The sequence below is a fragment of the Mucor mucedo genome, assembly GCF_025094135.1.
Source record: "Mucor mucedo strain NRRL 3635 chromosome Unknown EV154scaffold_19, whole genome shotgun sequence".
In the NCBI taxonomy this organism is placed as follows: domain Eukaryota; kingdom Fungi; phylum Mucoromycota; class Mucoromycetes; order Mucorales; family Mucoraceae; genus Mucor; species Mucor mucedo.
Genome location: NW_026252303.1, coordinates 149,672 through 160,024, shown reverse-complemented (window position 1 = coordinate 160,024; position 10,353 = coordinate 149,672). Strand labels below are relative to the sequence as shown.

Here is a 10,353-nt window from a genome sequence, read left to right as displayed (position 1 = left end):
TAGCATTGTAAAATATAACAAATAGTAAAACATATCTATAAGCATGAACATAACACAATATAAATATATATTTTTGAAATCACTAAATTCTATTGATGAATGAGCGAGGTTGAATTCGACTTTCTTGAAGAAAATATTCTGCAAAGATTGACATTTTTGCTCGGAGATGAACTGATGGTTTTTGCATTCTGTTTTGTTCTGGCGGAATTTTTACTTATAAATGTCCCAACTTTGCTCCTTCGCAATTTATTGGAAAGCGATACAACTTGTGTCGTCAATGTACTGTCGTGTAAACTTTTTCTTTCTTTTGATGTCGTTAACAACTCAACATTGACTTTGCTAATATCTTTAGAGTAGTGGCTTGATGTCCGTGTAGATGTTATGTCACCATATTTATGTACTGATTTTCTACACCGCCTAATTTTATTCTTTTTTAGCTGTTTTGTCTTCCCATCATAATGAATTATAGACGATGATGAGGATTTGTTATCTTGTTCGATTTCTATCTTTGAGCTACCTTCTGTATCATTAGGGATTTGGTATTTTTCACTCAATGTAGAATCCTGATATTTTTCCAAAAGCTCTTCGCGCTCAATTACCTCGTCTTCATTGTCGCTGTTGTAATAGAAGGAAGCTATTTCAAAACTACTATCATCATGGTATTCTTTCTCACTATCATCGTCGGTGGTGTAGTTTTGTCTGAATGAATTCATATCCTGGACTGAAAAACTTTTCTTCAATGGTAATGCTTCTTGACAAAAATAACAAGACAGTTTATGGTCAATGTCAATGTCATCCATCCTTGGGAAGTAAGCCGAATAATTGCAAGCGGGCGAAAAGCTTTGGGAGCATGAAAACTGGCTGGTACAATTGCTACTGATTATTGGTGTGGATGGTGAGCTCGTTAATCGGATAGGTCTTCCTAAATTCATTGATGCTGCTGGCTCGACAAAATCCATTTTTCTTGGTGATATATCTGGATGGTCTATTCTAGTTGTATTATGCTCGTCAGGTTTTTCAAAGTTCATTAAAACTCGTTCGTTCTTTCGGTCCTCCTTAAAATCTTTCAAATCCTGCGACACGGTAGAGTCAGATATAAAACTTTCCGAAACCTCGGTGTTACTGTTTCCTAAAAAATTGTTGGTGCCATCTACAATTTGAAAAAACGCCTGTCTAGTATGGATAGACTGCCTCATAAGATTCAATGCAACAATATTTGTACAAAAAACAGCATCGGCAGAGTTGTTTTCTTTTGCGTTTTCGCTTTTGGGATGCTCCTCGTATTTAAGCATGCCTTGTGAATCGTCCCAAATTTGATTTAAATGATTGTTGAATAGGTGAACCATATGCTCTAAGTTACTGATATTAAATCTTTTCATATCCGGAATAGAGTTTCTAGAGATCTCAAAGTCCCAGGCTATCATCAGCCTTTTGTGCTCGTTTTTAATTGTTTCAGTTCTTCTGTGTTGGTCTGCTAGTATATTTGCGATTAGCATTTGGAAAAGTATAAAGAAGAAGCAACAAAGGGGGGGGGGGCACTTTGTTTTTTAAAGAAAAAAAATTAAGAGTTGATGTTTGATTTCAACCATTTAAAGATATATTACATTCCAGAATTGAAGTTAGAGAGAATGGCGTGTAATTTCAGCAATCGTCAGTTTATTGCTTTGTTTATAATACCCCCAAATCAATGACATCCGAAAATATGATGGTTGTCACACAGATAGAGCTAAATGTATGTACTCGCGTGACGCCACGAGTCTACTTAAACATACTATACATCAGGTCATAGTATTCGATTGTATGTGCTTTGAAAGCTCATACCATCTCAGATAAGACCAATAATTGGCTTTTGGCCATGCAGGGGAAATGCCATAACAAAAATTGGGAATTTAGATACCCGACAATTGCCTTGGGATGGTTGACAAAACTCGCATTTAAAAAAAATCACATTTTACATGTGAATACGATGAGCGTACCCAAATTAAGCACCAAGATATTAGTGCACAAACATTTTATTGTTCCACTTGTACGATGTCCGACGTGAGAAAATGTCAAGGAAATCCTACTTTACAAACATTTTTTATATGCTGTGAGAGATAGTGAATAAATCGATTTTTTATTTATTTTTTTGTTTTATTTTTTAGGGTATAATGATGAATGAACTAGAATATGAAGAAATAAGCGTAATTCCTTCTAATGGTACATGGATATGACAAGAAAGATAAAGACCGAATTTTCAAAATTAAACTCCTCCACCGCTTCGGCTAAGGAACAAAAAAAAACAGAATTAATAACAGTGAGCAAATCAAAAAGTAATGAATCATTTTCCATTAATCAATTTACCTAACATCTCTCAATCCAATACCATTGTTTCTGTGACGCCATTCGGCACGAATTCTATCCAAGTTCGCCGAATCGAACTTTGGTTCACCAGAAGGGACATATTGCAACGGTTGTAATTGACCCATTGAAGTTGATTTGACTTTGGAAACTGTGTATACGGTAGCTGCGGCTACAGTTAATGGTACAGCCCTATTTTTTAAAGTTAGTAACGGAGCTTTCCTTGATCCTGAAATAAAATACCAATATAAAGGTCCCTTTGCAAGTATCTGTTGGTTTGGCATTTTTTTTAAAAGAAGGAAGAGGTAAAAACTGAAAGACCAAGTTATAGAAAAAAAAATCTCATTAAATAACTGTAATTCGGGGTCACGTTACTGACCACAAATGCAACAGTTATACAAACAACAGGTCCGGGAGAAAACGGCTGATCCTAAGTACGACTTTTTTTAGTACTCAACACAGACCACTTGTACCTTCTCAATTGTAACTAACATTTCTATATTTCAGGCATAGAGCTTTCAATTATGTCTATACGACATATGATTACTATAACAAATATCAAATCCAAATATTATTAAAAAAAAACTCTCACGATAAAACTAGGTCACGCGGCCAGCGTCGTTTTTTTTTCATAAACACGCCATTCACCCCACACAAAAGTTCAGAAAATTCCAGCTCAGTTCGGAAACGCACTCTCGAACATCTTTAACCTAAATATACCTCTTTTAAGAACCTATTCGACGTTACCCTAAACTAAACGTGTACATGTTTATTCTAGAACAGATTTTTTGTAGCTGGATCCACGTTTTATTGTGTTGACAGTTCCAATTAAAAAAAAAACAAGCTTAGAAACTTTCAATCGGCCCTCATCTTAATTTTTTTATGGGTCTGCCTCCATAATCATGAACTGATTTTTTGTTTTTAAAAAAGCTGACAGATCTTTCGAAAAATACGCCACCCGAAAGATTATTTATTGATTAAATATAATAGCCAAGAGAGTGTACACAAATGTAACAATGGATTTCCCAATCTTGTTTCCTCCCTTCGGAATTGTGGTCATGCAGCTTCCGTATATATAACTAAACGCCATGACTCTTCTTAATTGCGTGGGGGTACTTTTCATTTTTTTTATATGACATAACAGGTAACAAATAACAAACCGATGAATATGTACACAAACCATTTAACTGAGTACTCCATATAAAACTTTTGCAGATTAATATATTTTTTTAGCGGTGTTACTGGTTTGACTTGGACTTGTTATAAGTTCCCCAAATATGAAACGTAGCCGAAGCAATGGTTATAATAATGGTTCCTATCCAATTCGGCTTATGATGAGAGAGTACCTTGTTGAACTAGGTATGAAATGATTGGAGCTGTAATCACAGAGATTGTAAATACAGAGTTAATACATACATCGTTAGTTTGATGAACATAGCAGCTGCCTAGTTTTTATATTGGGTAAAGTAGCCGATAATCAAGTTTTTTTGGTTGCACTCGAGTATTATACAAACTGGGTACATGTAAAATATTATGGAACGTTCTATTAGATATGATGCGTCTTTTATTGAGATATTATGGCGGGAGACAATCCAGTTTAATTGGCTTTAAAGTATCGGTAACTACTACATGCAAAATATACTAAGCTTACAATGATAATGATAGCTGGATGTTATTTATAATGGCTAATTTTGAAAAAAAAAAATTGAAATAGGTATGGCTGCGTAGAAATTCAAGAGCTTGAGAATGACGCTTCAAAGACCACAAAAACCAAGAGATAACTTTTATTAAAATCGCCAATAACTTAAGGTGAGATATTCATATACTAGACAAAGTCGATTACAGGCAATATTTCATGTCACATCCCATCATAATGAACACAAGTGTCAAAAATTTATGCTGACTTTTATTTTTTTGAAAGGACCATCTAGAAAAGGTCACGTTTGTGTTTGTAGTGGGCGTAAGGACTGTTTTTTAATATGGTCTTGGAGGCCTGTTCAGTTTTATTTTTATAGTCATGTCTTCTCCAGTAAAGCAAACTTTGAAATGGGCTCAAAAGTTATTGCCAGCATGCGATGGTGATTTAAACCATGCAAAGAGACAATTAGTTTGGCTGAAAGAGAAAATTATATCGGACCGTTCTGGCGGAGCAATCCATGATAAGCTTTCAGAACAAGAACAAACTCAACTAGAAAAGTATATCAACCAACGCGTTTTTGATCATAAACCTTTACAGTACATTCTAGGTAAAAAAGAATATTGCAATGATATTTTGACTGTAGTTATTTATAAAAAAGTTTTAGGAAGTCAACCTTTTTGCGACTTGGATATTGTTACACGACCACCTATTCTAATTCCAAGGTAAAAAAGAAAGCTTCGTGAGGAAATCTCGTGTTAAAATTTCTACAGATGGGAGACGGAGGAATGGACGTACAAGGTAATACAATTAATGCACCAGTACTTGGATAAATCGAGACCTTTGCGAATCCTCGATATATGTACTGGATCGGGCTGCATTGCTCTTGCTTTGGCAAAACATTTACCAAAAGATTCAGCTCAAATTATTGGCTTGGATATATCAAACAAAGCCATTTCGTTGGCCAATCACAATCTGAATATCCACAAACTATCCATTCGAAACGCTGTGGAATTTCGAGAAAAGGATGTTTTCAATCTAGACCTAAAAGAACCTGTCGATATGATTGTGTCAAACCCGCCTTACATAACACACGACGAATACAACTCATTAGATCCGGATGTAAAAGAATGGGAAGATCCTAGAGCATTAGTAGCAGATGAACAAGGGACTCGAATTCATAAGAGAATTATTCAGGTGGCTAAACACTGTCGACCCTATAATAATGATCTACCACGTCTGTTTATGGAAGTGGGTGGCACTCACCAGATTAAGCCGCTGACGGAAGAAATGCAGATTAACGGATTAAATGATATTGAGGTCTGGAAGGATTTAGCAGACAAAGATAGAGTTATTGTTGCACACTAGTGTATCAAAATAGTTGCCGTAAAGATAAATGTACTTATAGAGCACTTTTGAAAATAAAAAAATGCGCATTGATATTCGGAAATAAATTAAAACATTAAGCAGCAAACTCCAGTGATTAATAACCCTTTGAGTTTTGACAACTCACTTGGTCTATTTCTAGAATCATTCAATGTATCCCAGCTGGTCTTCAGCATAGATTCATTTTGATTTTACAACAAAATGGCATTGTAAGTAGAGTAAGAATCATAACAACCCTAGAAATAAGTCGACGATATTCAAACCCCAGGGAACGAATCAAGAGTGCTTTCAGCTATATTTTCGTCCCAAAATCTGATATTGCGATACATTAATGAGCTCTTGTTGGTACATTATCCTGGTTGGCTACTTTATGTAATAATACTGTGTTACTGGAAGGCACACATAAAGGCTTACAAAAAGGTGATTTCTTTCATCTTCAAAAAAAAAAAAAAAAAAAAAAAAAAAAGTGCTCACTTGTACTTAATCACTTGTAAAGTATTTATTAACTTTCAAAAACTTTGTCATCTCTACTTTCTAAGACGATACAATGAAGCTGTTTTTCAGAAAAAAATACAATGAATTGTGATCAACTGAATCACTTTTAAAACAGTCACTACGGAGGTGTAAAAACAATTGGGTAGCTGTCCTGGTGAAATAAAAAATCCTTTTTTCTTAAAACAATAACGGTTAATTTAGAGCAATATGGATGGCAATAACTACTCGGCTGTACCACCACCACCTTCTCTTTCATCCTCTTCCAAAGCCGGTGCACCACTTGATTTCAAAGATGCATTGTCCAAAGCAAGAGCCATTGCCGAAAAGTTAAAGCAACAATCTGCTGGTGAATCTGCTCCTGTTTCAAATTCTTCAGCATCTTACTCTTCTTCTGGTAAATGCTTGCCCCGATGTTGTTATCACATTATACTAATACTACTTTGTAGGTACAAAGAGAGGTTATAATGATGACGATCGCGAAGACTATCGTTCTTCTTCATCCACGCGATCTTATGGATCTTATCAAGATGATCGTGACAGCAAGAGAAGCGCTTACGATGGTGGTTCGTCTCGACCTGCTTGTATGTTTAATTCTGGTCCACTTTTCTTGATTTACTGACCTTACAATTATAGATGGCAATGGCGATTCTAGACGATTCGGTGGTTTGGGTTCCGAAGAACGTAAACCATATGGACAATCTTATGGTGGCGGAGGACACTCTGAAGAATATATGGTACCCAACCATATGGTCGGCTTACTTATTGGCAAAGGCGGTGAAAATCTCAAAAAGATCGAGCGCATGTCAGGTGTTTCCAAAGTTCAATTTTCTAATGGTATTTAAATAGCTTATGATGAAATATTTGAAATCAACTAACTTTTTGTTAAAAAAAAAAAGATCCTATCGGTAACGAAAGACAAGTCAATTTAACCGGTGAACCAGATCAAGTCAACATTGCTCGCGATATGATTAGACAGATGGTTGAGGATGCCCAAAATAATGATGCTAACCGTTTCACAGGTGCTGGAGGTGGAGGTGGAGGCGGACGTTCGGATTATCAGGGTGGCGGAGGGAATTCTGGACAAGGTGGACACTCTACCACTATTAAGATTCCTGTTGCTAAAGTTGGGCTGGTTATTGGTCGTGGGGGTGAAACCATTCGTGATTTTGAGGAACGTAGTAAAGCAAAGATATTGATTGCTTCAGATGGTTCTGGTGATGTAAATAATGAAAGAATTATTAACATTGTGGGTGATGAGGCTGCTGTTCAACACGCTAAAACCCTTGTGGAAGATATTGTCTTCGGATCCAATAACGTAAGAGACTTTAAATATACGTTTTATTAAATGGTTAGATTGCTCATTTTACACATTTAGGTTATGCCTAATCGAAATTGGGGCAATCAGGCACTTCAGCAGCCTTATGGAAATGGAAATGGGGGTGGAAGTTATGATCAAACACCTGGGTACCCCCCTAACAACTCTTACGGTGTCAATCGTATGGGAAGACCTGATGATGAACGCATTTTTGTTACTGTTCCCGCATCTTCAGTAGGTCTTATTATCGGAAGAGGTATGTGATGGTAATATTTTCTGGATCTAAGTTAATCATTTAATCTTTTTTAAACAAAGGTGGTGAGACAGTAAGAGCTTTACAAGAACAATCCGGCGCACGTGTTAAAATCGATCCTACAAATGATCCCAATTCTGAAGAGCGTACTGTCAACATCTCGGGTGACCCCAAATGTGTAGCTATTGCTAAACAACTTGTAGAGGATAAGGTTTCAGAAGTACGTATTTATTATAAGGTTGAATACATGGTTTTGATTAGTATGTAGGCCAGTCGTAGTGGAGGAGGAAGATATAAAGGTTATAATAACAACGACAGTTACAGTAGAGGGGGATATAAATCCCAAGGTCAGGACTATGGTCAGCAATCAGGATACCAACATGGTGGAAACGATGGAGGATATGACTACTCTCAACAACAACAGCAGCAGCAGCAACAGTATAGTCAATATTACGCACAATACGGTTATGATCAAAGTCAATTTAGTCAAGCCGGACAAGACGGATCTAATAATGATGGTCGGTTTTGGTTTCATCACATAATTAAGGACCACAGCGCTAATATTTTGATATTTATATATAGGCTACCAACAATATCCAGGATACCAATATTCTAATTACAGTGAGCAAACAGCAGGAGGTGATCAACAGTCAGGTGAATCTTCCGCTCCACCCCATAACAGTGATAGAAAATCTTCAGATGCATCAAATAAGGGCGATGATGATAAATCAGGCTCTAATGATAAGAGCTCTGCATCCGTAGACCCTTCGGCTTATTATGCTCAATATTATGGTGGCCAACAAAGCACACCTGAACAACAACAAGCCTACTACCAATGGTATCAACAATACTATGGCGCTCAACAGCAATATGGATACAACCAATCGCAACAAAGCAGCGATCCTTCTCAGCAAAATGACGAGCCATCGAATCAACAAGATGTGGATGGGGAACCTATTGAAGATAGCAAGGATAGTTATAAACAATCCGAAAACCCTTCAGAAGGCAGTACTAAAGAATAGTTCGCCGCAACAATTTTTTTAATCTTATACAAAATATTATTTATGAAAAAAAAAAAAAAAAAAAAAAAAAAAAAAAAAAAAAAAAACTCTTTATTTCTATTTTCCTTTACCTGATATTATTAGTGTTTTATGAGTGTAAGTAGCTATGGTACATTCATATATATGCCTCATGATCTCGGGTGGTATCATTCATTAGAAGGAAAGTAAAAACAAAGGTTACTATAACATCATTTCTTTTTTATAGTTCGTGAACTTTGGCTAAGTATTGTATAGATCGAAATTATAATAAAATCAGTAATTTTAGTCTTTTAAGGCCCTACTGTTATAAATATTTAGCGCATTGCACTCAAGCTGTAGCCTCTCAGTGTGTGATTTAGTTCATGCCGACATTAAGGCGCCGATTTGTCGTAAGCTTGTGAGAGCTTTTTTTTTTTTTTTTTTTGCTTAGCATCAGCAAGCATGGTAATACCAGAAATACCTCATTTAAGGGCAAATAACTCAATAACTTTTTTTAAAGGCTAACGAGAGCAGAGTTGGATTATTACCATATAATAGCTTATCGGTAGATGATTTGGAATCAGGCAGCGGTGGTGGTGGAAATATATCCAGGAACAATGGTGCCATTCGCGATTACTTTGAACAATCAAGGTACAATGTCTAAACGAATTTTGATTTCTGTCTATTTATAGTTTTACAGCCATCCCCTAGCAGCCTTTTTTTTTCTAGCTTTTCGTTTAGGAGCTATTTTAACGTATTTACTAGGCTCAATCTTTTCGGACAACTTTACGCTTATCTTTGTCTTGGCTATTTTACAGTTGGCTTTTGATTTCTGGACTGTTAAAAATGTTTCAGGACGTCTATTAGTTGGATTGCGTTGGTGGAATGAGATACAACCTGATGGATCAAATAAATGGGTATTTGAAAGTGCTCACGTAAGTTTCTTAATATGCTGTGGAACTCTGTAACAGCTAACGATGTTCTATAAAGCCTAACCGCAAACCTAATCGAGCTGATTCTCAATTATTTTGGACCGTTCTTTACGCAACTCCTATTGTGTGGTGTTTATTGGCCTTGTCTTGTATAATTACGTTTAAAGTATCGTGGTTAGTGATTGTAGCAATTGCTATAGCCATGAGTGGGGCAAATGTTTATGGTTACACTCAATGCGATAAAGACGCAAAGAGAAAGTGGGCAACGACAATGGCTACTCAATCAGCACTGGGCTCGCTCGGAAGTGGAGCTACTGGGTTACTTGGAAGAGCTGTATCATCTGGAGTCGGAAGCTTTTTTACATCTCGAAGATAATCAAAAGAAAAGTCTTACTACAGTTTTCACACTATAAAAACAGGCAAATGTTAACTGTAAAGACTATTCGGACAGCTTAATAAATACATTTCATATTTAACTAGACGCTAAGCTTTATCAAACATGTACTCCAATAGGCTTTAAAAAATATTAGCCATCAAAGAAAATTATCTTTGCCGATATATATTAAAGTTTTGCGGCGGTCTTGATTATAAACGCTTAAGTATCGAAAGGCCAGATTTTTTTTGTGCTATTCGACCTTGAAACCAGCACTTCTCGATAAGGATCAAAAAGAAGAATATACTGATCACTTCGAGAATTTCGGTATACAATGCTACAAAATATAGCAGGGAGACGTTAGTATAGCTAATAGTAGCATGATGATAACTCCCAAGGGAGTTTATTTGGAAGGAATAACTCCCAAATATGGTACATGGGATGATCTTAATACTTATTTCTAAGGAAAAACAGTACTTACTATGGACATCTTTTAATTTGTCTGAAAAATTCAAATTTCAATCGGTCCGAAAAAATATTAAAATGTTGAAGCTGTGTTGGTTTTACTTTCTTCCGATAAAAAACATTTAATGGACGTTACGCT

General features: G+C 36.1%; 5 protein-coding genes across 5 annotated transcripts; 3 read left to right on the top strand and 2 right to left on the bottom strand.

Moving 5' to 3' along the window:
- Positions 1–89: 89 nt before the first annotated feature.
- On the bottom strand, positions 90–1,496 carry EV154DRAFT_478656 (uncharacterized protein; the record flags this gene model as incomplete). The annotated part of the gene is made up of 1 exon (XM_051598200.1): positions 90–1,496. The coding sequence occupies one exon, from the start codon at positions 1,494–1,496 to the stop codon at positions 90–92; it is 1,407 nt and encodes a 468-aa protein (XP_051460557.1).
- Positions 1,497–2,115: 619 nt separating this feature from the next.
- Positions 2,116–2,647, bottom strand: EV154DRAFT_499466 (uncharacterized protein). The gene is made up of 3 exons (XM_051600475.1): positions 2,584–2,647; positions 2,344–2,532; positions 2,116–2,264 (listed from the first exon to the last, which is right to left on the bottom strand). The coding sequence occupies exons 1-3, from the start codon at positions 2,622–2,624 to the stop codon at positions 2,243–2,245; spliced, it is 252 nt and encodes an 83-aa protein (XP_051460556.1). The 5' UTR covers positions 2,625–2,647; the 3' UTR covers positions 2,116–2,242.
- A 1,245-nt stretch (positions 2,648–3,892) lies between these two features.
- On the top strand, positions 3,893–5,448 carry EV154DRAFT_107870 (S-adenosyl-L-methionine-dependent methyltransferase). The gene is made up of 4 exons (XM_051593886.1): positions 3,893–3,958; positions 4,055–4,586; positions 4,644–4,701; positions 4,750–5,448. Exons 2-4 carry the CDS (start codon positions 4,358–4,360, stop codon positions 5,342–5,344), a joined length of 882 nt encoding a protein of 293 aa, XP_051460555.1. The 5' UTR covers positions 3,893–3,958; positions 4,055–4,357; the 3' UTR covers positions 5,345–5,448.
- Positions 5,449–6,009: 561 nt separating this feature from the next.
- Positions 6,010–8,122, top strand: EV154DRAFT_107799 (uncharacterized protein). Its single transcript, XM_051593885.1, has 7 exons — positions 6,010–6,251; positions 6,304–6,438; positions 6,491–6,691; positions 6,754–7,172; positions 7,233–7,428; positions 7,488–7,645; positions 7,694–8,122. The coding sequence occupies exons 1-7, from the start codon at positions 6,065–6,067 to the stop codon at positions 8,039–8,041; spliced, it is 1,644 nt and encodes a 547-aa protein (XP_051460554.1). The 5' UTR covers positions 6,010–6,064; the 3' UTR covers positions 8,042–8,122.
- A 748-nt stretch (positions 8,123–8,870) lies between these two features.
- Positions 8,871–9,975, top strand: EV154DRAFT_499454 (Golgi apparatus membrane protein TVP23). Its single transcript, XM_051600474.1, has 4 exons — positions 8,871–8,909; positions 8,965–9,095; positions 9,145–9,379; positions 9,435–9,975. The coding sequence occupies exons 1-4, from the start codon at positions 8,907–8,909 to the stop codon at positions 9,750–9,752; spliced, it is 687 nt and encodes a 228-aa protein (XP_051460553.1). The 5' UTR covers positions 8,871–8,906; the 3' UTR covers positions 9,753–9,975.
- The last annotated feature ends 378 nt before the right edge of the window (positions 9,976–10,353 follow it).

Coding starts and splice junctions, on each gene's coding strand:
- EV154DRAFT_107870 (XM_051593886.1), top strand. CDS start 4,358: ATGTCTTCTCCAGTAAAGCAAACTTTGAAATGGGCTCAAAAGTTATTG. Junction 4,587..4,643: donor ACCTTTACAGTACATTCTAG/GTAAAAAAGAAT, acceptor AAAAAGTTTTAG/GAAGTCAACCTTTTTGCGAC. Junction 4,702..4,749: donor CCACCTATTCTAATTCCAAG/GTAAAAAAGAAA, acceptor AAATTTCTACAG/ATGGGAGACGGAGGAATGGA.
- EV154DRAFT_499454 (XM_051600474.1), top strand. Junction 9,096..9,144: donor GATTACTTTGAACAATCAAG/GTACAATGTCTA, acceptor ATAGTTTTACAG/CCATCCCCTAGCAGCCTTTT. Junction 9,380..9,434: donor GGGTATTTGAAAGTGCTCAC/GTAAGTTTCTTA, acceptor TGTTCTATAAAG/CCTAACCGCAAACCTAATCG.
- EV154DRAFT_499466 (XM_051600475.1), bottom strand. CDS start 2,624: ATGCCAAACCAACAGATACTTGCAAAGGGACCTTTATATTG. Junction 2,533..2,583: donor GCAAAGGGACCTTTATATTG/GTATTTTATTTC, acceptor TTTAAAAAATAG/GGCTGTACCATTAACTGTAG. Junction 2,265..2,343: donor ATTGGATTGAGAGATGTTAG/GTAAATTGATTA, acceptor TTTGTTCCTTAG/CCGAAGCGGTGGAGGAGTTT.
- EV154DRAFT_107799 (XM_051593885.1), top strand. CDS start 6,065: ATGGATGGCAATAACTACTCGGCTGTACCACCACCACCTTCTCTTTCA. Junction 6,252..6,303: donor AGCATCTTACTCTTCTTCTG/GTAAATGCTTGC, acceptor ACTACTTTGTAG/GTACAAAGAGAGGTTATAAT. Junction 6,439..6,490: donor TGGTTCGTCTCGACCTGCTT/GTATGTTTAATT, acceptor TTACAATTATAG/ATGGCAATGGCGATTCTAGA.